General features: G+C 40.8%; 1 protein-coding gene across 4 annotated transcripts; it reads left to right on the top strand.

The window, feature by feature from the left end:
• Window positions 1-1,046: 1,046 nt before the first annotated feature.
• RB195_008237 (uncharacterized protein) lies at window positions 1,047-25,478 on the top strand (the record flags this gene model as incomplete). 4 transcript variants are annotated; one of them, XM_064194647.1, is made up of 50 exons in its annotated part: window positions 1,047-1,101; window positions 1,227-1,367; window positions 1,435-1,575; window positions 1,716-1,864; window positions 2,302-2,449; window positions 2,726-2,796; window positions 2,855-2,974; window positions 3,038-3,142; window positions 3,196-3,340; window positions 4,030-4,110; window positions 4,442-4,561; window positions 5,084-5,166; window positions 6,073-6,182; window positions 6,253-6,403; window positions 6,753-6,928; window positions 6,998-7,213; window positions 7,268-7,556; window positions 7,607-7,717; window positions 8,143-8,286; window positions 8,338-8,481; window positions 10,366-10,536; window positions 11,231-11,290; window positions 11,493-11,582; window positions 11,661-11,719; window positions 11,800-11,896; window positions 11,956-12,043; window positions 13,851-13,933; window positions 13,995-14,178; window positions 14,886-14,951; window positions 15,003-15,092; window positions 15,145-15,296; window positions 15,511-15,663; window positions 15,720-15,842; window positions 15,914-16,008; window positions 16,057-16,212; window positions 16,261-16,393; window positions 16,612-16,782; window positions 16,959-17,039; window positions 17,102-17,178; window positions 17,667-17,748; window positions 17,840-17,852; window positions 17,917-17,953; window positions 19,866-19,926; window positions 20,897-21,040; window positions 21,097-21,188; window positions 21,332-21,384; window positions 22,938-23,059; window positions 23,138-23,214; window positions 23,286-23,326; window positions 23,824-25,478. In XM_064194647.1, the coding sequence occupies 50 exons, from the start codon at window positions 1,047-1,049 to the stop codon at window positions 25,476-25,478; spliced, it is 7,206 nt and encodes a 2,401-aa protein (XP_064045790.1). The 4 variants fall into 4 exon arrangements, with proteins under 4 accessions (XP_064045790.1, XP_064045791.1, XP_013293439.2 ...); XM_064194646.1 differs by having other exon boundaries at window positions 21,091-21,188; XM_013437985.2 differs by lacking the exons at window positions 17,840-17,852; window positions 17,917-17,953; window positions 19,866-19,926; ... (5 more) ...; window positions 23,286-23,326; window positions 23,824-25,478 and having other exon boundaries at window positions 17,667-17,778.
• Between the last annotated feature and the right edge of the window lie 360 nt (window positions 25,479-25,838).

Genomic DNA, 25,838 nt, shown 5'->3' with positions numbered 1-25,838 from the left:
ATTTCCGCTTATATTTTCTATGTTACTATTCTGCTAACAGAAACATGGAAAATATAAACACAATACAAGAAAATTCATGGAACCGGAGAAAACATCAAAACATAAAGGGTTTCCGTTGATTTTGATAATCTATTGGAACCGGGAGGGTATGACACCTTCACTCAGATGTTTGCTTCAGTCCGTCATTCATTTGCACGATGACTGCTGCTAAATTGCTGACAATTTGTGACTTCACTCTCATTACTATATGGCCAGAGCTTGCATCAACAACCAGGGAAGAATTTGACGGCGACGCTGATCTTGGATTGTTATGTAGCGAACAGTGAAGATGCGCACTGGAAGTAAGGAACGACTTTAGTACTCTACTCGGCAAGCGATTGGAGCACTTTTGAGGCGCCCCTGCCTTCTCCAGAACTCCTTTTTTCCCTCTTCTCATCTGCGTAGTGCACTTCTTATCTGCTCATGTGGTGTCAGTAAAGGAACACTACGATCTCGAGAACAGAAGAGAAAAGAGCCGTCTTTTTGTAAGACACCTTTGTAAGCATGTTGATGAAATGCCCACAACTCTTGGAACTGTTTACATGAAAGGGTAAAAATGCACGAAGCCACCAACCATCAAGGATCCTCAGACTGTCTCCGCATGTGCTGTCCATTATGTTCCCGGTGTACATGCACGCGTCGTAATTTGTTTGACGCCTAATGGAGTTTGATTTCGATAGTGGCGCGATGGCTGCTAGTTTGAGCTCCATGGGAGTGTAGATTATTCATATGAGTTAAGCTGTAGAGTTACAAATGTATTTGCCATTTTCGTTGCCGATGTCTTCCAGATTGACATTTTCAATGTGCTGTGGTGTAACCTGCGGTGGTATTTGTTCTTTGAGAGTAGGGTGTCTATTGTAAGCCATCAAATGTTTTGGTTTTTGCGCAAACACATCCGCTCTCTGTGGTCTGATGTTGATGTTATTGTATTTCTGCTGTTTGCTGTGATTTTGCGACAAGCAACCCTGTTTTCAGGAGGTTGTGAGCAAGAGCCATCCGAATAGATAATGTTCGGAAAGTCAACTTTTGGATCGACGGGCTCCACTTTCGGTAGTTCCGGAGGTAATTGCTTTCTTCTCAGTTCGTATTTCTCATTCCTGGTTGTTTTTTTTTCGGTTTCTGCTTGATCTTAGTAGAGGATATTCACAAATAACAATGTTGGAAATTGGAATTTCAATTTTTTAAAGGTTCCCTCTTCGGTCAGAACAAGCCAACAACGAATCTATTCGGGCAACAAAATTCACCTGCCCAAGGTTCACTGTTCGGGCAGAAGTCAACAACAAACCTTTTTGGTCAAAACACAGCATCAACTGGCACCTCTATTTTTGGCAAGTTATGCTTCTGCATTTTTAGTGTTTTAAGTGTCCCGATAATGTGGGAATTATTATTTTCAAGGTTCATCACAACCTGCATCAAATACTGGTACTTCACTTTTTGGTCAATCCAAGCCATCGTTGTTTGGGAGTTCGTCCGCCTCAGGAGGTGGCTCACTGTTCGGTAGTTCAGCAACGTCCGCTGGAGGTGGACTCTTTGGATGTGAGTATCTTCTAGTTATTTCTCTCGATTCTTGCTGCAACAGCAACAGGTTTTGCCTGGACGAAGATTGCAGTTCCTATATTTTGGTTTTTGGTCTAGTTTGTAATGTGTGAGCAGGGATTTAATCAAACTAAGTTTAGCTGCCACTTCTTCCGTTAATGGCACGACAGTCAAATTTGAGCCGCTCATTTCTTCGGACACCATGATGAAGAATGGATCGCAAACGACAATCAGTACTAAACATATGTGCATTACTGCTATGAAAGCCTATGAAGGGAAAAGTCTTGAGGTTTGTGCTTCTTTCTGGTACAGTTCAGTGCTCCTATACATGTTTAGTTTCATGCCTTAACATTTGTAATTTTATAACAAAGAATTTGCCCAGTTGCGTTTATCTAGTTTCAGTAGTTTCATTGTGATGTTGGGAATATTACAATGTTTGAATTCAATGTATATGTTTTTATTATTTCTAAAACGTAGCACGCACTTAATACAAGAGGGCGCTGTTGAGAAGGGGAGATAGAGAACATGGAAAACAATAGAAAAAAAAGAAAAACATACGTAGAGACAGGTTCAGTATTAACTCTTTTTAGAGTCCAGGGCAAAATTGCACCTCTGTGGTATGGCTCCATTCTCATAATATACTTCTTTTCTTTGCTGAGTTACTTGTGTACAGCTAAGGTTTTGAAGAAGCTAGTATGTGTTTACTTTCTCATTTGTCACTCACAGGAATTACGTATCGACGACTACATTGCGAATCGAAAAGCACCAACTGCCGGTGGCGGTCTGTTTGGCAGCTCAACGACCTCTGCGGCTGGTACAAGCATATTTGGCAGCACATCATCAGCAAAACCGTCGCTGTTCGGGTCATCATCAGGTATATTATTCGCAATTTACTTCTGGACGGTACAGTTTTTTTTCAATTTGTTTGTAAGAGGGCATGGTCAAAAATATTGACTGCCATCATTTGTCAAAGTGGAACCTTTTTTATTCTTTTCTAATTGTACTTATCTATTATAGTATATGTATAATACAAATATATAATACAATTTGCGTTGTGTTGAAAATTGCTTAGCTCCTACTCTTGGTAAAATTTGATATTATTATAATGCACATAACTCAAATGAAGTATTCAAGCAGTAGTTTCTTCCAGCAACAACATCTCCATTCGGGTCTTCAAATCAAGGCACATCTTTGTTTGGACAAAACAATAACGCAACACAAGTATTGACGATCCCTGGTTGTTTTTAGCTTATGACCTTTCCACACTTTATCAATTTAGGGTTCCTCTTTGTTTGGTAGCAAGCCAACGGGTAGTATTTTCGGTTCTCCAGCAACATCAAGTGCTTCGACTTTTGGTTCGACTGGAGGAAGTCTTTTTGGAAATACTGCTGGTGCCTCGGTAGGAATAAACAGCTTTTTTTGTTGAAGTTATCGTATAGGCGGGATACAACGAATGTTTCAGACGTTCAGTTCGAACCCACAAACCACTTCGCTGTTCGGTGGCTCTACTTTTGGATCGGTACCAACCACAACGAGCGCGTTTAGTTTCGGAAGCACCACTAACACTGTTAGAGTGGTCTCAAATGTTGTTGAATGACTGTCCCAATTTTTTACGTTAAGACATCTTCACCATTCGGCCAAACTGCAACTTCGTCGACTGGAGGTTTGTTTGGATCGAATACAACTACCAGCACTGGAAGTTTGTTCGGGAAACCGGCTGGAACTAGCAACTTCACATTTGGAGGATCTTCTAACACGACGTTTGGTACTAATTTATCCTTATATTTTACGGCTGGAGATTGACTCGTTGCGTTCTTGTTGGAAATGAGCGCTGGGACGTCTTAACACAGTGCCACAGCCCCCTCGGAGCTCTCTTTTTTGTTTTCTATAATTTCTCTCTTTTTTCGTTTAATAGTACACGCCTAGGATTATTTAGTCTCAGCAAAGTCATTTTCCGCTAGTCTTATAGTTTTATGTGAGACCAGCTCTATGATTTTAGTTTGAAACGAATGATTTTTTTGTAATTGTGCTGAATTAGTGTTAATTGTAGTGTTTTTTTTTTTTCAAAGAAGCTAGAAAGTTCAAAAAAGAGAAGTTTGCTGTGAATTACACAATCACAATTACAGGAAAAATCTTTGAGGATGCCTTGGCAAAAACTGAAACACGAAAAAAAGGAAAAAGAGGTAGAGTGTGTAGAACCATGAGAAAAAAAAAACGAAAACAGCTCCGAGGTGCTTGAGAGGCAGATACCTTCAGCGAAAGCGCAATGCGTCAACCCGATAGAGCACGTTTGACAACGACTGTAGTTGTTTGGTATACTTTTTTTTCGTACGTACGTCGACTCCTCCGCCATATACTGAGAACGTTTTGTCTCTAAGTTATTCGCCAGTTCCGTCATTCTTGTTCCAGAGATTTTTTGGTGTTTTTTAACCTCTGAAAGCACATTTTTTTCAGGCCAAGCTGCTTCTGGTGGCGGACTCTTTGGTAGTACGCAGAAACCAGGCGGATTGTTTGGTGGCAACACAAATGCCACTGGTGAGCGGCCATGAAGAATATGGTTTTTAGCTAACGCCGTAATTTTATTGATCTGAGATATTCGGTTTTTTGTTGGTCCTCATGCTTTAATTAGTAGGGGATACCATTGAGCGGTTTGCGTTTGAAACGAGATACTTCGATTTCGTTTCATTTTGTGCTTTTATCACTGTCTTCTAAAGCGGCTTCATTCTTAGAGGACTTATAGAATCAGTTTTTAACGAGTATGCTTGCTATTGTCACAGTTTAAATTAAGGTGAGGAAACTCAAGCATACTGGAGAGAAAAATGTGTGCTGCTTTCATCCTTCTCTCATCCGCATTCTCTCATTTTAGGTTCCATCTTTGGCAGTCAAAATTCTCAGCAAGGAACAGGACTGTTTGGTAGTAATCAAACTGCGCAACCTTCTTTGTTTGCCTCGAGTACTGGAAACCAACAAGGAACTACAGTGGCCGGTTCGCTCATCTGTCTTTTTATATGCAGCACTTTACTATTATTGTTAGTGAAAAACAGCGTTCGATGAAATTTTTGACGTTAGCTAACTTCCACTGATAGATGACATTCGGCATGCAGTTTGCAAATAGAACAGCGAGAATGCGAATCTCTGTTTATAAATCCTGGAATCTAATCCAATGCAACTCAACTTCTTCCGTGGAGCTGACAAAAAGGAATATCGTAAATTGGACCGCTTTCGAATTGATATGCTAGAACGCGTTTCTACGAGTATGTGTAGTAAAATTTGCTTAACGGCACATTGTGGCCTTTGGCGTCTCTTAAAGGATAACACATTTCAACGTCTCGATGTGATATTTGCGGACTGCGTACCGAAGTTTAGTTACTAGCAAAAGGAAACCAACATACGAACAACGTTCCTCTGAGCTGCTTAGTGTTTCATCCTTAGTTTAGTTTTATTTCTTAAAGGATAACACATTTTAAGTGATTCATTGCTCTCAGTACTCAGTGTATCTTCATTTTAGGTTTCGGTGCAACAGCTCCCACAACTATACAAGTACCAGCAGCTGCGCCCATTGTGCTCGGATCTGATGTTAATCAGGCCCAGGTGAATGGATTACATTTAGCCTGATGGTGAAAACGTCATTGACACTTTTGTTCACTCATTCAGTTCTAAATGTTGATAAAAACATGTTGAGAACACAGAGAGAGTTCCAGGTGACTTGTGCTGCAGAAAATAAGAAAAAAAAAGTTCTGCAGTTGATTACGTAGTGTTTCTAATTGTGGAATCTGTTTAGTTGGCCTTTGGTAACGTTTAGTAACGTTTAATATTCTACTTTTTATTTTTTTTCAATGACAATACGGAACCTCATCCACTTCATTTTACTTTTTGCCTTTCATATTTGTAGTTTTGTCGCGAAAGGAGTAACGCCGTTCCAAAACGGGCCGCTTCAGAATGTTTGAGGTGAAATCTGAACTCGACACCTGGAGTGGTTTTCGGGCGTATTACATGCGCTGGATGAGCAAGCTTTTTGAACAAATGAAATGTGTGCTCACACATCCATGGTTGCTGTACTCAGATATCTGATGAAGTACACACTTTTTCCTAACATGTCACTTCACAGATAACCCCTTCCAGAGGAAGTTTAGTTTTTAGAGGGTTTTGGTTTTGATAACTCCGGAAGGTCAGCAAGTTTTGCGGATATAGTAATATTACAGAGAAATATATCAATGTAATGAGCGGTATTGTACTTTGCAAGATTTTTATTCCTTGTGACTTACTCTGAGTTCTCAGTGGTAATAATCAACACATCCACAAAATCAAAACAACCAAGATTTTTTTATTCCTTTGTCGCGTTGCACGGTTGCACGCTGTTCCCGATTTTCTGTCACTTTCCATTATTTTTGTTCATAATTTTTTTTAGTTCAGAATGCGGAGAAATGTGGGAGGCTCGGTTCGACTATAGTTTTTGTCCAGAATGGGCTAACATCAATTGAATACACATGAATTCAGGTTCAAATGGCACTGTTGGACGCTCAAATAGCAGCGAGCCCTTACGGGGACTCGCCCTTGCTGAAATTGGCGAACGTCAAGGACACGGATGAACTGCCGAATCCTATTAGGCGAGGATTTAGTCATTACTTTTTTGGAATATTTTGTAGCAACAGTTCTTTCTGAACTCTTTATTTTTAGTGCTCAAAGACAACTGAAGTTCTTAGCAGCTAAAAGCGCAGCATCCTCACCACTAAACATTTCCGCAACGAATAGAATCGCTGGATCGCCGTCTCTGGACGGATCCTTGATAAATGTGAAGAGTTCATTTTTACCAGTTGTGCCGCCTAAGGTGATTTTCAATGTTTCAGTGTTTTTTCTGCATATTTCTTTAAAAGATAAAACAAAAAAGGTATTTAAAAAACAAGAAAACATTAAGTATATTCTCTATAGTAGAGTGAAGACGAAATGAAACACGGTGTAGCTGCGTAAGCGGCGAACAGCGGCGCGGTGGAGATAGCGGTTGAAATCGAGGTGGGACCATCGCGAATTGCAGCAGTGAACGGTGGTAACAGGGGTGTTTATTTGATCCTAACCGCTACGCTACACCGCACCGCTTCGGATGCAACCACTTACGCAACTGCACTGTGGTTCATGTCGTTTCGACCCGACTATATCCAAAAAGAAACATTTACTTGCAGGTGGCTGACACCGGCATTTCGTCCCCTGGTATCCGCACCTCTGTAATGCCTGGAAGAGATCTAAACTATACATCACATGTTGCTCCGCCTACGCTTGGTAAAGGAATCCGCACGAAATCGTTGAACAGCACTACCTCTATGGCAAGTAGAAGTCTAAATGGGAGCTTAATTAATAAGTATGTGTATTTATGTGGTATATAGTTTTTATATGCTGCGCAGACGTAAATGTCATTTAACTGGTTCAGGACTGTAGATTCTGCCATTGAAACATCATTAACCGGAGTTGCGAACAAACCCCCCAACTCGGGACGCCGTGGAAACTTGAAACATCTGGATTTATCCACGGTTGTGCAAGTAATTAATTCTCGAGACAATTTTGAAGTGGATAGGGGCCCACGTGATCCTGACGAGCTGCCGACGACTACTGATGTAGCAGCACTGGAAAACAATGGAACTTACAGGTTTTTTGAGAGTGCTTCAGCAATTGCTTGACCTTGCAGAAGTAACATTTTTAGCCCTGAAACAGATCCAAGAACGGGAGTGCTTCAACGAGGTGAGGCCCGACGAGCTAGAGAAGAAGTGCCTCGTTTAGTGCTCGACGGAAGTGCTTGTGAAGATTCATTGCTGATATCGAGCAAGTCCACAGCTTCCACTGCAAAAACCACGACGTCAGTAACGTCGGCTGCATTTGCTGAGGTTGCGGCTTCGCCAAGAGTTGTAACATCATCAACATCGAAACCAATCGTGCAGTTGAACTCACCGGATTATTTCACTGAACCGACAATCAATGCAATGAAAGAGATGGTAAAATTTGAAGTTCTCCCTATAATTTTGGTGTTAATAAACTTTCACAGGTGGTCAATGGAAAAGTAATTTTGAACAATGGCCTCACCGTTGGAAGAGCGACATATGGTAGTGTGTTTTGGCCAGGTCGTATCGAATTAGAAGATGTGACATTGGATGAAGTGAGTTTTTGGCAACTCGACTGGAAAAGACAGTTCCGGAGGGACCGCTTGTATAATGCAAATCTTATTTTCTATTAGATATTTGGGAAATTCTATGCCTTTTGTCTTTTATTGTACGTTTTTTTCTGCAGTTGGAGTGGAAACGAAAAATGTGAAAGAAAAGAAAGAAGAGATAAGTTTATTTCTGGATATCTTCTAGATGCTAAAAAAGCGAACACAAAATGAAAAAGAAACTTTGACAAATACATAGAAGTTTGAAGAAAAAAGATCGGTAATACAAAACGAAAAGTAATTATAGTAGTATTGACGACAGACACGCTAGTACCCTTCCATTGGTTTCAGTTTTCCGTCCTCTTCCAACTTTTTTTTTCTGTTTCTTTTCTTATTCCCCGTTTCTGAACCGCCTGTTATTTTTGAACTTTTAGATTGTTGTATTCCGCCACAAAGAAGTTACCGTTTATCCGGATGAGTCGAAGAAGCCACCGCTAGGGGAAGGTCTCAATCGTCCAGCAGAAGTGACGCTTGAAAGAGTTTGGCACGTAGATAGAGCGACAAAGGAAGAAGTTAGGGTAAGTGCAGGCGAAATTTTTAGCAATGTTTGGAATGGTACATTTGCTTAGGATCCACTGAAACTGATCGATCTTGGCTGGCGTGATCGTCTTGAAAAGGTGACAGCACGAATGGGCGCCACGTTCAAGGACTACCGCCCGTCGACAGGAAGCTGGGTGTTTCGCGTGGAACACTTCAGCAAGTATGGGCTACCGGTGAGGAGAGCTTGATCTGCTGAACTACATTTTACTAGTTATAGTAAACACCTCTCCATATTAAAAGTTGAGGCAGGCACATTACCTTGCAGATTGTTGTTTATCGAAATAGCTCTAGTTGGATTGGGTCTTTTCATTTAAAACCCCAAAAGTAGTAGTCTACACCTGTCGACATTAAGATTCGAAGTACGTAAAGCCTGATTGGTGTTTTGCCAGTGGTGCTTCAAAGCGAAATTTTTAAAGCCAGACTTTGTATTGAAATTAAATCTACCTGTTAATTATCTTTGCTACCCATGATGCCGTTTTCGATCAATCTTATCGATTTACTGGGTTTTATGTCTTTCCCACCTTACTCAAATACGTAGACGCGCTGGACATACTCAAATAGACAAGCAGTTGGGGCTCCAGAATGCGCGAAAAACAATCAATCAGAGCAGTAATATTGATGTTATCGATTTGTTGACTTTTGTATTCTCCTTTCTCAGGCTTAATGAGACTTTGACTATTAATGCTTCAGCGCACACTGGTTACAAATATGACAACAGTTTTAAGCTGAAATATCGATTAGTTGGTTTCAATGCATCTTCTTTCTGGTTTGTGTTTGGCCTTGCTAGCTGGTTTTTCTTCATACGCCAGTCAGGAATGATAATCATCTCGGGCGAAAAATTGATTTTTCGGCTTTCTTGCAACTTTTTTTAAATTTTTGCGTACTTTCTGGAAGAACTCTCTAGGTCATTTCTATAATTATTACGGCCTGGCGGCAATGTTTCTCATAGAGTTGATATTTCCGCTCCTGCGTCCGAGTCCTTTTTGGCCAGAATAAGCATTCTCTAATCAGTTGTGGTCTCAAGAGATGTCACGAACACCGCCGTAGAATTTTGTGGCTGATCGGTTTGAACTGTCTGAGACGGATGAACGGTTTATTGACTTGTTGGGAGGGCTACCCATTCAAATTGAAGCACTTTCAATGAACGTTGTTGCTTTGACAACCAACAAAAGTCGTTATCAATGTTTTTGAAAAGTTAGGTTTTCTTCAAAGGACCCAGAGGATATACATCCAGCTGTATATTGCTCTCTCAAGATCTAAAAGTGGTCCAGGGATCGGATTTTTTTCCCCTATTTAAATGACCTGTGTTATTATGTGAAGGTACTACTAGTTTGGGAGAGTGTAGCGTAGTGGGAATGCGGTTCGGCTGTGGGCTGTAACTGCAGGATCGATGATTCGAAAATGCCTTAGTGCAAACGAAGCTTTCATCGACTAGCTCTCGCAAGTCATTGTATTGGTCAACACGCGTTCATAAAACCTCAACGATTCTGAATTTCACTCAAAACGCGTTGACGCATCTCAAATGAGTTTTTACGCCCGAGACTTCTTTTTTTATAGCAACTTAAGAAAAAATCCAAAAATAAGAAGATACCTCCTCCCACCATACGATCTCCGTGGTTAGCTCAATTAAAATTGGGTATTTCCCGAATGAATTGATAGGGAGCCAACATGGTTTCATAAGTTTCGAACGGGACTACTAAATCTGAAACGGTTTTGTAATTCATGCTTCTGCGCAAACCTTCCAGCGGCAGGGACATGCACGATCGTAATTCTATACTAACGCTGTTCGGAAAAGAGTGGTAGCTTAGGACAATAATTCCGACTTTGACGCACTGCTTTCTTTGAGCTGATTTTTTTTACGCACTTTCAGAAACACCTGACCACCTCTCGATAAGAAAGACCGTGAAACCCATTTTATTTATTTCTTTGCCTCGAGGTTGTGCTAGTTGGAGTTTTTGGCATAAAGAATTTTTATTACACACACCAGTACAATGAATTGGGGTATCTTTGCCATAATATATGAATTATATGAGTAGCACAACTGATGAATTATTAAGGATGATGATGACGAAGGAGATGTGGACGTTGCGTCAAACGGAAAGAAACCCAGCGCTCCTCAGGAGACCTCAGCGCATGAGATGGACGTATCCATAGAGGAGCACCAGTTACAATCACATGTTCAGCGTGCAAAGGTGTTCCAAATCCGAGGTGCTTCGGTGAGAGAGCAGGTAGACTGTACAGCTTGTATAGAAACGTACAATTTAGAAAGGAATGCAAATTAAGAGAATTGGATCATCAATTAATTGTAGGGAAGAGCTACCCCATTTACAACTGATTATACATTCATGACTAAATGTTTTCTTACAAATTTAGATTTTGTTTTATTCTTTTTAATTGTTGCGCATTCTTGCTCTTCTTCATAGTTGTTTTACACTTTCGCGCTTTATTATAATGGATTATGAATAATGAATGAATTATATATGGATATTTAGAACGATTTGAAGGAAGAAGGAAGCATATGTATATGCATATGCATATACATATGTCATAGTATATGTCGGAACAAAACAACATGAATCGCGAGTGTAGTTGCGATGCATTTGCGTACCCGCTCGAAACGGCGCGGTGGAGGCAGCAGTTGAAGCCGAGATGAGACCGTCGCAAACTGCAGTGATGGGTGTTGCCAACAAGGGTGCCCGCACCGCACTGCCTCGAGAGAAGACGCGTACGAAATTAAAGTGTGATTCATGTCGTTTTGACTCTACTATAGATCTATTGGATGTGTAGCTATTTTGAGAGTCCTTATGAATTGGCATATCTCTTTCTCAGAAGCAAAACTGTCTAATTACAATGCTAGCTCAATAGTTGGAAACAACACCAGAATTTTTTTTCCACTCTTTAAGTATTGTATATTATGTTAAGGAGGATGTCAGTTCGGATTTTGGCGAACCGAATGTCGGACCACCAACAGTAGAATTGAAGGTTATTTCTTGCTAATATTATTTTTTTGTTGTTGTATGCCTCAATTTTAGCTGTACTATTCTAAGCGTACTCTGTTTTTCTTTTTTTATATAGCATAAATATGTAAAATTCTTCAATTCAGTTGCAAAAATATTCTCTTACTTTTTCATTTTCTGTTTCACGATGTAATAACCATAATTCGAACCTCATCACCAATTTCCAGCAGGTCAAAGGACTTGGGGGCAGAAAGAATGAGGATTATGATAACGAGTCTTCTTATGATGATTACGATATTGCGAACTGGAGGGATGAGGTGCAACCGATTTCATTCTTAAATAAAGCGAAATAGTTTGCTGTTACTGAGCTGTATGTCAATAATGAGGTATTTGAGGTCCCCGAGAAGAAGCCCAAAATTGAAGATGTGCTAGACTATGTGTACGAAGAAAGCAAGTGAGATTTTCCTTTCTCCATTCTAGAGTTTGTTTTTGGTTCCTCTTTGTAGAATGTTGCAATATAATCACCTGCTTAAGACGTCTTCTTGAATTGTCGACAATGTCTACGAGACCTGTTCACCGGATTAACCTGAAGTGTACAGAACCTGCAAATATTTTCAGAGGCGGCGTAGAGGTGGATTTACACTTACTCTGATCACGCTTAAAGTCGCTACACTATTCAAAGGTATTTAGGCTAGAAAGGGCATAGGCTACAGGAAGAGCAGAGTGATGAACATAGCAAGTGCTTCTGGTTCTTCTTGTAGGATTAGCTGGAGCCAAGGTGAGCGAACTATTGAACTGCCACTAAGCCGCTATTGTTAAACATCCACTATTGTTAACTGTTAATTTTGTATTCTACAAATTCACGAGAGAAATTTCCTTTCCTATCATTTTCCTTAGTGACGCAGTGTTTCTCTCACCTGTTCTTGCCAGCTATCATTCCGCTCACTGTTCTTGCATGTTACTGAAAACGAGAAATTCTAGAATGAAGATATAATGAATGTGACACAATAAAAAGTAACAAGAATGGCAGTCACAATGCTGCATGCAAACATCGCTAACTGCTGCAGCAAACGCCATAAACGATAATATATCGTCTCAAAAGGTTTTTTTTCGGCTGTCTAAAATTCGTCACCACGGCAAAAGGGCTTGAGTCTGGACTGCCTCTCCATTACCACTGATGAAATGCACGTGCTCTTAACAGTTAATGTTTATCAATGGGGAGGTTCGGCACGGCAAAGTTGGACGCCACGAACGAGAAAAGGACAAGTTTAGTGGTGCTCGTGAATACGATAACGAAGGGCGATGTGCGGACCTGTACTTCAGTTTGAAGGCATCATCCCACGAATATAGCGTGGCATGGAATTTCGTTGGAGTATACCTATATCGGGTCATAGATTATGAATGCACGGGTGGTTCCGCTCATCTCTTCCTGTATCACTGTAAACAAACTGCTTCAGAATGCTTTTCCTTACCACGTCCTCTATTGCAACGCGCCATCCTTGCGCCGCGCCCCCGCCAGCGATTTTCGAAAATCCATTCGGACGCCCCAAAAGGCAATTCATTTCATTCGTAGAAACGCAGACGGGGGCGGAGCGCAAGGGTGGCGCGTTGCGATGAAAGACGTCGTAAGGAACCGCATTACGAAGTGGGCTGATCCAGGGAGAGACGAGCGGAACCACCCCTGTATTCATAATCTACTATCCGATATAGGTATATATACTATACTCCAACAAAAATCCATAGCACGGCAGATTCGTGGGGTGATGCCTTTAACTGAATGCGATGCAGCTGTCGATGCCATTAAAAGTTACTCCGACACGACTCACCGCCGATGACGATTCCCCGCCAAGCGACCTGCGTTTTTTGATTCAACTTGGTGGTTTAATTCTGCTAGCAGCTTGAACGTGCACTCTTCTGGCAATACCATGACTTAGCATTCCAGCTTCGCCGGTGACCTAGTTTGGGGGATTTTTTGGGCAGCTTTTTTTTTACTTTTTTTCACTCAAGGGGTGTATATCACGAACCTGACATGGTGAGGGAATTCGCTTGAAAAAAGTAGAGATGAGGATGTAGATTGCGGGACCCCGGGATGATGGTGCCGTGATTATGGGACCTCAAAAAATTAATGTTGTTTGAGATCTCTCCGCGAATATACAGGAGTAAGGGTGCATGCTCACGTTCAGTTCCCCCTAGAAATCAAAAGAAAGGACAGGTGTGAAAAAACCTAACGTGAAAAGTTTCCTCAACAATTCACGGCGATCCGTGAAGTCGTTATGATGAAGTTTTGTATTTGAAAGGCAAAAAGCTTCAAAGTTTCTCATAGTTCTCTTAATATAATTCACTGGTTTCATCTGTAAATTCATTGTGAAATTTTTTTAAGTACGTGTTGCTTTTTCACATTAGAGATTATGCCAAAAGTATAGTGGCTAAGCTCGTCGTTTGCGTAGATATTATAGTGAAAGAAGGAATACAACATGATATGTCTTGCTAAATGAGCTAGGCATAAGGATTATTGCTAATTTTGTCGCAACATTGACGTTTGACACCCGGAAATGACTAATCTACTACCAGTTGTGATAGTTCAGGGGGTCAGTTCGCATTCATTGTGCAACCTAACTCAACCGAGGCACGGATCTGCACTCTTCAGTATGATAGTAACGTGCCAAAGGTGTTTACTTCTTTTTAAATTTTAATCTAGATGTAAGTGATACAGAGCGTGTGTATTTTAGCAATTAATTGTTGATATGCTCGAGCACAATGTTCGATTATCCCGATCAATACGTCGTAATTCGTCAACCAGTGCTCGAGTTCGACACTACGAAATTGAAGGTCAGACCACAGCCCCGCGGGTGAAACCGGCTGAGGATTCGTCGGCACAGTTACTCGACTCTTTTTTGGCTACAGCTACACAGAGTTTGTTCCTCTTTTCATTTCCAGACATCAAATGTGAAATTAGTCAGTATAGGAAGGAAACGTTAAAGGCATCACCCCACGAATCTGGGGTGGTGCAGATTTCAGGTGGAGTATTCGTATACGGGATGGGAGACTACGGAGAGGGATGTGATTCCGTCCATTTCTTGCTAATTGCCGTAAAAAACGGCCCGGAAGATGCGGCGCCGCACAAGACTGGCGCGCTCCAATCGAACCTCTTGTACAAAATAGTGCGCCAAAACGAATGAAGCCGTATCTTCCGGGCCTTTTTTTACGGCAATTAGGAAGAAATGGACGGAATTACCTCCCTCTCCGTAGTCTCCCATCCCGTATACGAATACTCCACCTGAAATCCGCACCACCTCAGATTCGTGGGGTGATGCCTTTAAGACAAAACATTTTTCATCACTGTTGAAAAGAAACAGAAGTCTTAGAAAACCAGCTACTGAATCAAGCAGAGTGCAACTTCACTCTACTAATATTTGTATAATTTCGTTGAAGAAATCAGAGAATTGTCAACTGATGTTAAATAGTTTACGATATTTAAAAGAGGAAGAGAGGACAAATAGTCTTTTAAGAAGAGTAAATTTAAGAGTTCTAAGAATTTTCTGGTGTAAAACAACTGAAGTTTAAGAAGAACTTTGTATGTTTTCAATTAGATCCAGCTTAACTTATGCTTTCGTGTCAAGGTGAATGCACAGTGCAAGAAAGAATTTGGAAGCTTTGTCGGGCTCTTTTTCCTGCTGATAAAACAGGTATCGAATTACGTTTTGTAAATGGGTACAAAATAGTCATTAACGTTGAAGGCAGTTGGCAATGGCAGCGTACACACGATGTGGGTAATTGGCTTCGCGAGGAGGTCGCAAGTCTATCAAAGAAGAACATCGGAAGTATAGGTGGGATCGATTCAAGTTTCACAACTTTTACGCTTTCACAGCGTCATTGTAGCTTCCGCAACTCAAATATGGTCGTTGTTGTGCACTGGCAATGCTGAAGAAGCCGTTCGAGTTGCTGCTGAAGGGGGAATGATCCTGCTATCAGTGATAATCTCAACGACGTTATCGACTGAGCAGATTGGAAGGCAGGACTGTGCGAATATGGTGTGTGTTGGTTCAAACTGTTCTATGTATTCCGAACGAATTGCTGCTCTACAGGTGGCAAATAGTTTTTTTTCTGTGATGTAAACAGATAACCAAGTATAGTTATTCTTCCATCAAAATCACAAGAAATTATGGAATTTCTCAGCAGCCATTTTCTTCGAATGGATTATTCTTATCTTCGATAGATATGACGAACCAACTAAGAAGTTTGTAGGTTGAAATGTGGGAAATGAACGGAGATCTTGGAACAATGGATGATGATCTGATCAAAGTTTATCTCGTGTTAGCTGGGAAATCTCACACGGAGCTTCGTCGTAAAGGAAAAACGATAAAGTTGAATTGTCTGGAAGGTTTGGATTGGCGGCAGGTGAGCCCTTTTTGTCCCAAACAGAACACTTCATCTTGTCAATTATGACAATCCAGGCATTTGGCATTCACTTATGGTGGATTAATCGGGGCAGTTTCCTGGAAGATGCCATTGAGTCTTTCTCGAATGATGTTACAGCTGGTAGAGCAGCATCCCCAGAATCGCATGTGTTTGAACAGGTAGTAGCTAGTGATTGTTGCTATACTAACAAAATACTCCTGTCTCACTTGCATCAAAACGTACTATCTAGCTGATCAAACTGGCATGCTCTCCAAGTCATCAGATTGAAGCTGTTTTGGATGCTGCTGCCATGCTTACGCCGAATCCATTGGATGCTCATTTAAGGTAGTTGTTTTATTTCCAAATTTGCTCCTTTTTTTAATGGAGTTTTAGTTGGCACTTGTGGTCTCTTTTGCGAGCGCTTGGCCACCATACAATGTCACCAGCTGCTGAACAACGGCTTCATATGCTGTATGCAGCCCAACTGACGGCAACGGAACTATGGCATCTAGCAATATTCGTCCTAAGCCATATTAGTCATGATCAGTGGTAAGCATGACTGGTGCTGAAAGTTTGTGGTAAAGTGCTAATGTTTAGTCGTTCGATAGCGATACGAGAGGTTCTGGATCGAATGTCATTTACTGCTAGTTCCCAGGATTATGAGAAAATCCTTGCCATCTGTGATGTTCCAACTACATGGATTTCTGCCGCAAAATTCATGAAGGCAAAGGTAACCGGTAGTTTGCGTTATCATTGCTTATCACATAGCATTGCCAGCGGTCGTTTCCTCTCTTGTTGATGCCAACTTTGTCATGTTAATCTTCTTGTTATTAGATATGTAATTCTTTAGTTTTAAAAACCACGAAGTGTTTGCTTCACAAACGTCGACGATTTCGTGCAGAGATTCACAGTTATGACGTTGATCACTTCGAATTTTCCTATTTTAAGGCTCAGGGTAATCTCGAAGCCGCATGCTCGCATGCGCTATCGGCCTGCAATTACGTTGCAGCCTTGCGACTGTTCGCCGATGATGTGGCCCCGAATGCGATAGCCATGGGTGACTTGTTGCGGCTAAGAACAATAGCTGAAAATATGGAAAAGAGCGCGGATAAGATTGCGGTTAGTAGAGATCTTAATAATATATATTTCTGATCTGGAAAGGCTATAGAAACAATTTATTGGTGAATTTCACTTCGTTGTCACTATGTTATTGTAACATATACTGTAAAATCTGTAAGGTATCTGAGTGACAGCAAAGAACAACACTTTAAGTTGGTCATGCTTTGTTGTTTCAGGGGTGGGGAGCGATTGGCCAGATCTATGCCGATTACTGTATGCTGAGAATGATGGATGACGAAGATGATACTCAAGAGAATGTAATTCGCGATTGTTTGTTATCTTATTTTGTCATTTAAGAGATTGTATATAACTACTTCAGGAGGAAAGATTGCACCAATTTCTAGAATCAATATCTGCAAGAATTCAAGCACCGATATTCAAAACACCAATTCAGCGGTACGTTGATACAGCAAAAAAAAAACCGTCAGTCACTTATATGTCATTGCAAGTGATTTAATTCTCTTGAGCTGATTTTCCCAATTTTTTTTCTAAACTTAAACACTTCTAATTAATTTCTGCTCAGGAACTCGGCTTGTACTCATACAAGTTGAGAAAAAACGATGTAAACTGTTGGCTTCGCTCTTCTTTTCTAGAGTAGTGTTTGTTTGCAGTTGCGTGAATCTTCCTACCGTCATGTAGAGGGGTATGACATCTTTAGCATATCACCTTTTTTTGAAGCCCCAGAACAACCATGGGTCACTACCCTACTTGTCTGCCCCTGTCCTCTGAACTTCTGCGTTGGCATCTCATCCGCTTCCATAAATACTTATCGAACACAGTTTATTGGCGTATGGTTGGAACAAATAGTCAATAAAAGTCCATCGTTTCATGTTAGAGATCATCCAGGTTCGCTCACTGTCGTTAGTTCATATACAATATTTCAGGCTATGTATGAAAACAATGGCTCGAGAACTGTTCGAAATCCAAAAACTAGCGGGAAAAACTGACATCAATCTGCCGTTGAGTGTAAGCCAATTACGGCGCCTTGCCGTCTGAAGTAGTCTTCATTTCGACCTACCGGTTTTTGTTTCTACATTCAAACACCCGACATGTGAAGGAATTAATTGATTGTACGTATTCTTTAAACTTCTAAACTAAACACATATTCCGTGCTGTGCTTGCTGTTGTCTTCAGGTAACTCTACACATACCTTTATGATTTTGACTATACGGTTCCTATCACGATGTTCTTCGTTCCACGTGATTTAATGACGTAAAGTCTGAAAAACGAATAAATCTCATATTTCCATTGTTTTGTAGAGTGAGATACTATTTTCATTAAGTGTAATATCGTTGCAAATAATTCACAAAATTTATTATGCAAGTGAACAGAAGACGGTTGGCGTTTTTCGTTGTGATGTATGAAAAATAAGATCTTTGTCACATTTTGTGATTTTTTGAGTATCCTCATTTTAAGCTATCTTCGCTAACAAGTTTCGACTCAACCTCAATCATTTATTCAAATATTGGACGAGTTTATTTAAAAAAAAAAGTTGAGTATGACCACCTCCTTATGACATGTGGCTCTTGCTCTCGTCACCCTTTTCCGATTCTCTGTTAGGAAAATCCGAAAATCCGTCCGTGGTACTCAGTACCACAGCAATTAGATTGTCAGCAGATGGATGCACATCACTTTTTACCTTTCGTCAGCTGATCGAGTACCGGCGTGGAAGTTCGGTAGTTTTACGAAGTAAAAATCTGGATTTTTATATCTATTACGCATTTTTTGTTACGCCTCAAAGGTTATGGTGTTCCCACTAAGTGTCTCAGCAAATACCTGAATTCCGCTCCGGACAAGGAGCACAGGATGAAGGGTTGACTCTTTTTGAATGCTGTAGGGACCTCCTTTCGAGTTTTTGGCCTGTGAACGAGGCAATTTTTGCAAATGATTCTCTTAAAGCAATACCGTTGCAACTTCTTGAAAAAAAAGAAAACAGAGGGCTGGGAGAGCATAACTACTAAATAAATATTTTCTTTGAGTAATAATTTAAGTCAGCGAAACATGAAACCCTACGAAATTAAAAAATAAGGCAACAATTCACTCATTTAGCTTTCTCTTCTGTAATATCTAACTATAAGGATTTCCAGTATTTAAGTTTAATTCACATCACAATCACATAAAAGAGGTTCTTTTCCAAAAATTTAGCAACAAACTGAACCACAAATCGGCAGAAATAAGGTGCTGCTGATCTAGTGGGATTCTCTCTTTGTCTTGGATCTTAGCTTTGACATTTTCGATGGTGTCTGAAGCTTCAATTTCGATATCAACGGTCTTCCCAGCTAGGGATTTAACGAAGATCTGCATCTTCTTACGGGACGGAGCATAGGATGCAGAGTAGATTCTTTCTGAATGTTGTAGTCAGAGAGTGTAGGGCTATCTTCTAGTTGTTTACCTAAAGAAATGAAACCATGACTTCTAAAGAAATAGTCTTGCTCTTGTAAGATTTCGTAACCTGTAGTTTGAACCACGCATTTATAACAGCTGCTTGTACTTAGAAGTTGAACGTTTTTCTTAAAGATAGGAGTGACAAGTGACCAACTGAAAGGAAGCATACCAGGCTCTGACGTGGTGAGAGGATCTGCGGGAAAAGCTAGAGATAGAGCTGTAGATTGCGGGATTCGTGGTGGTTCCGCTCACCTCTCCATAATCGTCATTAAAAAATGGGGTCGGAACTGCTTTAGTTCCTACGAGGAACGTTAGAATACGTCCCCTGCACACTTTCCGGTACCCTCAACAGCCCATTCATAGGTTTTGCTCGAATAGGCCGGTGAGGAGACAACACTGATCTTCGGCCGCTCGCACTTGGATGCGGCGCGTGCACAAGGGGCAACGTTGTCCAGAAGAACGGTGCTGAAGACGCTGTTTTGTGTCAAATTTTGCGCGGATACCGCAATCTACGAACCCATCTCTATCTTTTCCCAGGGAGTCTCACACCAGTTCAGATTCGCGGTATTCGATTTTTTTTTAGGACGCTTAAGGAGAGGTGAGCGATTTTGCGTTTTCATGTAACATTAAATCTCATAAGATCTTAGCAGAGGGTAAATTCAGCGTTGTAGTAACAACCGAAATCTATCGGTCTCTAGAAGCGTAGTAAACACTTCAAACCGGCATGGTTTACTTCACAACATAGCACACTCTCAAATGGTTGGTTTTTGCATATTGTTGTAGACCTTGCATCAAATTAATAACTAATAATTGCTTATGATTTCACCTCTTATTTCTAACAGCTGTTATGTATTTTTTTCAAATACATTCTTTTTCTTCAAGAATTCGTCCCATCCAAAAGAGGAATAGGCGAGAGACAGGCGAGCAACAGAGACAAAGTATCTGTTGAGCGATGATGTTTGCTTACTTTTTTCGGCTAAATGGGAGCAGAATTCGTAACAAGAACAAGGATTTGAAATGATTTTTAGCTACGACGTAGAGATTATTCATCATGGACAGAAGTTAGCTTTAAAGGCATCACCCCACGAATCTGAGGTGGTACGGATTTCAGGTGGGGTATTCGTATACGGGGTCGTAGATTAGGGAGCGGGGGGTGATTCTGTCTATTTCTTCCTAATTGGCCCGGAAGATGCAGCGTGTGCACACAGCTGGCGCGCTCCAGTCGATCTCGTAGAAAATAGCGCGCCGGAACGCTCGACGCCGTATCTTCCGGGGCGTTTTTTACGGCAATTAAAAAGAAATGGACGGAATCACCCTCTTCTCCATAATCTACTATCCCTTATAAGAATACTCCACCTGAAATCTGCACCACCTCAGATTTGTGGGGTGATGCCTTTAAGAAAGTCCCCATTAGGGACTGCTCATGTTTGCCCATCTGTACTCGTTCAACCCAATTCGCTCAAAACATCTGTCAATTGCTAAGCTGGAAGAGTTGTTCACAATCTACAAGTGGTGAGATTTTGGCGGAAGTGCAGATATGCAAGTTTTTCATGGGTGGAGCTGAAGAAGCCGATACTGTTGGTTGTGGCAATTTTTCTACGTGCATTGTTGCGCGCGAATTGCTGATTGGGTAATGTACCATCCTAGATAATAATGTACTACTAAAAACGCAGTGTCGGCTCACCTGAAGCAATTCTATGTGATTGCAGTAATACGACTGTGTTTTCAGTCAACAACCTGCCAACAATCAGACCACATCTTAACTCCACCACTAGTGGTGCCTCCCGTGTTTCCATCGCTACTTAATACGTGGTCAAATCCTACAGTGACTTACAGTCGTATAACAGTCGAAGATCTGCTCGGGATAAACACGGTGCGTAATAACTGGTCCTTCTAAGTGAGATGCCCAAATTGGAATTACAGGTGAAGACTCATTCGAACAGAATGTCAATGCAGACATCATTGAATCCCCTCGCATGTCCATTCCAGCCTGGCTTTCTCCATCCTTTGTTTTTTCAGTCGTAAGCTATCCTTAATTACTGCTAAGGTCTTTGTTCTATCAATAAGATGGTATAAATCATTCTTTGAAAGAATCACTCTTAGCAAAAACCACCAGTTTCAAAAAAATCCTGGTAATGTAGTGTGGAATTTCTTTTTTATTCAGATGCAAAGGTTCTCGCCAAGCACAACCGAGCAATCACACTGGCAAAGCAAACGGTAAGTGTTCATCATAAACAACCTCCATCTCTCTATTTCCATTAGTACTTCCAGTAATTTACAGTCGCTCATGTTTATTCACCATTTACTCACTGAAGGTTAACGGAGCTACAGCTAGTCGGCGTAGCTTGATTATTTTTGAAACATGGCCTAGCTTTACTACCTTCTTTTGTGTAACAGTCTGATGTAACGATTGGCCCGTCCATGTTCAGTAGTTCAAGTGTTATATTAGGTTGGTGCAAACATCTTGCACCAAAATCTATCTTCGATCCAGAAGTTTCGAAGTCTTGAATTGCAATTCTTTGGCAATTGAATGTGGTAGAATGTTCTAGAAGCTTACAACAGAGGGGTCTGTAAGAGCGTGAATTTCACTGATATTCAACCATGACATCAACAAACCAAAGTCAAGTTCGAACCATCGTGTACTACGAATTCCTGCAAGACTACAACGCATGCTATGCCACCGTTCATAGCGGTGTTTCGCTTGGACTCAGAAGACGTTTCGCTTAAGATCCACCCCTCTCTGGTTGCCCGACTGAGTGGAATGATGAAGCTTTGCGTGACGCTCTCAGAGGCACATCCAATACCACTACACGTGAACTGTCGACGGCACTTGGGTGCGGCTGTACAACAATTGTCAGACGCCTTCACGCTTTGAGTTAAAGAAAATTGCATTTGGTTCCCCCACGAATTGAGTGCCTCACAGCTGTTGACAAGAGTGAGTGCGAGTCAGTCCATGCTTCTATGCACACACAGGTAGGCTTTCTCCGCGAAATCATTGAAGAGGACGAGTTTGATGTTGTATGTTAATCACACACGGCAGAAAAGTTGGCTCCCGCCTGGCGAACCACCTCCAAAAGAGTCGAAAGGAAAACTGCACCCCAATCCCCAACTTCACGTGAAAAAACTTACTCGCCTGAAAATTGCCGAGCTTGGTTGGGAAATTCTATCGCCCCTGCTTATTCTGCTGAGCTGTCTCCATCTGACTACCATTTGTTTCGGGGCACTGAAGCTGCATCTACCAGGGCAATCGAGGATGAGAAAGACCTGGAAAGTGAGATTTTGCTTCCTCGACCCACAGCTGACAGAGTTCTAGACTTCTGGAATTGATATCATGATGGTCATTATTTTGTTTATTGATATCTATGAACAATAAACAAGACTACAATTGATTGAGAAAAGTGTGAAATTTAGTGCAAGACTTGCGGGCTAACCTAATAGTAAATCTGATATCATGAAGATACTCTTGCTAATTCTATATGTGTGTACAGTGATTGACAAAGATATGATTCAGCGCAGAAAAGGTGAAGTGCCGCAATTAATTTATGGAATTTCACTGGTTAAAAAGATAATTAAGTTTATCATTAACATATTGTACACTACGTGTTACAATAAGCGAAAAAGTATACCCATAATTTCCCAAATGACCAAATTGGTTTATAACCGAATTGGAAATTCTAAGTATTTTGTAATTTCTTTCTTTTTGTATTTGTATTTTCTGATATATATATATATATATATATATATATATATATATTCAACACCTCATACAGGTCAATTAATAAAGCCGACACCAGTACCACCCTCCGTGAACCCTGGATCGAGTCAGAATCAGCCGTCAAACGCTTACGTTAGCAGAGGAACTACGTATTTTGGACAACTCTACTGTTCATCGGTGAGTGAGAAATGCGTAGAAGGCTGTACTTTCCAAGAGAGTTTTTAGTTTCGTAAAAGTTTGTAATTTTCTACCTAGAATATCCCTGAAAAGTTGGATAATAGTCTGGCACCATACTCTGTGCAAGAAGAACCATATCATTTGAACAGTCCAAAGTGAATAGTATCTTCTCTCTGAAATAGTTGAAAATGATTTTATACCAAGTATGCTCAAAAGTATATTTTAGATTTCAAAGAGATATCGCAAAAATGATATGGGAAATCGAAGGTAAGGAGTGCGTGAAAATTCAATGAACTTTGAATATCCGAAAACACGCTTAGATGGGTTAGGCATACGATACGTGGGATACTCTGGAAATGCTGTGCCGTTGTTAGCGACAGTGATTTTGTTCTGGATAGTCAGTGAAAGGGGCCGTGCAGTGACAGGAATCACAACAAACAATACCTAACACAGATGCAATGTTATCTCCTGTCTAGATGTTGGGTCGTCAATAGCAAAAAAAAAACTTTTCATAAAGTATTCTCATAAAAAATCAGTAGTCAAGTCTTTTTGCTGGGATGAAAGACATTAAGAAGATGAGATAAAGATAAAGAAAGATAAGAAAATAAATCTAGGATATCGACAACAGGTAGGGGTGTAAATTAGCTGTTATCACATCTCATTTAAAAAAAAATCAGTTGTCTCATAGGCAAGCAGAAAGAAAGAGGTGAAGCATGCATAATTAATCATTCGGAGACGAATTAAATATGTAGAGGTTCTTGCAGATCTCTACGATAACGCTTTGAAAGTAATTAGACAGCGGAGAATGGAATGGAAAAAGGAACGAAAAACAAGAATAGCAAGAAAAACCGGACCTCCGTCATCTTCATCATCTTCCTTTTCTATCAAGCGGGAAAACACTGGACCAACTAAAAACGATAATGGTGCGGTTGACGTTGATTCGGTCATTCGAGATATTCTTACGCATTCTAGTAAGAAATCATACGAGAAGAATGAAGAGCTGGGGAAGAAGCCATTCGTTTATCTCATGCGAGATCGACACTCAAAGTTCTTCGTTGAACATATAGAGTCTGAGGATCCTTGTCAAGAAGAGAAGAGTACTGATGAAGAGAAAAATCAAGTGCCGAAGAAGATTCTTCGATTTGTCGAACAGACTTTCACAGGCAAAGAACTCACAGTAGAAGAAATAGCTGACGCTATTTTAAAGGTAGAGGTAAATGTCGACGAGGAAAATGATGACTGCCTGAAACCTACGAAGGAGACGATGGTAAATGTAATTGAACGCGTGCAACGATACATTATAGATGAGCTGAAACTCGATCCCGTTAAGTTTATCAGTGTACGTCTTCACTCCGCTAGCACTACAACAAAGCTGCTGCTAAAAGCGCAAGGAAAAAGCTTCAGTGGAACTCGTAACATACGTAGATTGCGACTTGAGGGCATCCTACAAATACAAGCAGTTGAAAAGGAGAAACCGGACGACATTAAAAGAATGAAACATGGAATTCTGACGTACGACGGCAAACAGGTGACCGTAGCTGCAATTGTGAAGGCTCTCGCGAAACTAGTACATGAAATCTATGGGAGAACTCTGCCTTTCAAGATATCCAAATCAGGGCTTTCTTCGTTTGTGGCGCGAAAAAAGGCTAATATCCTTAAAGCTCTTGAAATGGATTCCTTTGTATCTGACATGCAAAACCAAACGTATGCTGCAGGTTATCGCACACTTAGAATCGAAATTCCAAACAACATTGTACTGAACCGCAAAAGAAAAAGAAAAATCAAACCCATATTTGTAAGAAGAAAACAAAGTTCAATGGATAATAAGGTTATTAACCTGAAGGAAAACGAGGAAAACGAACGAAGTTTTCTGAGTGCAGACATTCAACGCAATGTCGATATCGCTCTCGAGCCCAACAAAGTCCTGATTGAACCTATAAAGAAAGTAGTTTTTAAGGAATCATTGGAAATCGAAGATCTCACTCAAAGTGAGGGCGAATCACAGGACAAATTCCCCTCCATTATCTCCACCAAAGCTAACAACCCATTCTTGAGCAGAAGGAATAACGTTGCAGGGAAAATTGAACTGCACAAGAACAAAAACACCAGGAACCCCCTAACTCCGAGGTCATACCGGACAGTTTCTCGAAGAATTAATATCATAAAAAGCTCTCCAAAGAAGTTAAGAAAAACAATAATGAAGATTATGTCTCCTAAGAAGAAAGATGAATCCTTAAATGAAAAAAGAAGTTTTGACAGGATTGGAAACAATGGGGCGTTGAACAATGTTCATGCGCTTGCGGACTATCTCTCATTAAGGGGAAGGCTGACAGCAGCACCAACAAGTATTGTCATAAGAACAATCGAAAAAAAGGCGAAGAAAAGAAATAAGAAGGGTTGGCGGAAATCCTGGATCTAGATGTAGTAAACATAGTAGTGCATCAGGCATATCGGCACACTAGGCTGGTAAGATTTAGATTCTCTTTGTACATGAATATTTGTGAACTTTCGAAATAAAATCTACCCAGAAATGTCCACACACTGGTTAGAAGATTAAACTCGACAGTACTTATTTATTTGTAGCGGAATTCTTAGCACACTCAGAGATCTGATACGACCATAATGCGTTGCATGCAAAAAAGCCTCAAGTGAACTCACCCCAACCGCGTTCTTTTGGGGTGATGCGTTGCACCATCGGTTAAGTCGGTTAGTAATATAGTCGGGTCAAAACGACATGAAGCACGTACGCAATTGCGTACGCGGCTTCTCTCGATGCGCT

The sequence above is a fragment of the Necator americanus genome, chromosome III, assembly GCF_031761385.1.
Source record: "Necator americanus strain Aroian chromosome III, whole genome shotgun sequence".
NCBI lineage: Eukaryota > Metazoa > Nematoda > Chromadorea > Rhabditida > Ancylostomatidae > Necator > Necator americanus.
The sequence above is the reverse complement of the archived record's forward strand: the minus strand, read 5'-3'. Positions and strand labels throughout refer to the sequence as shown.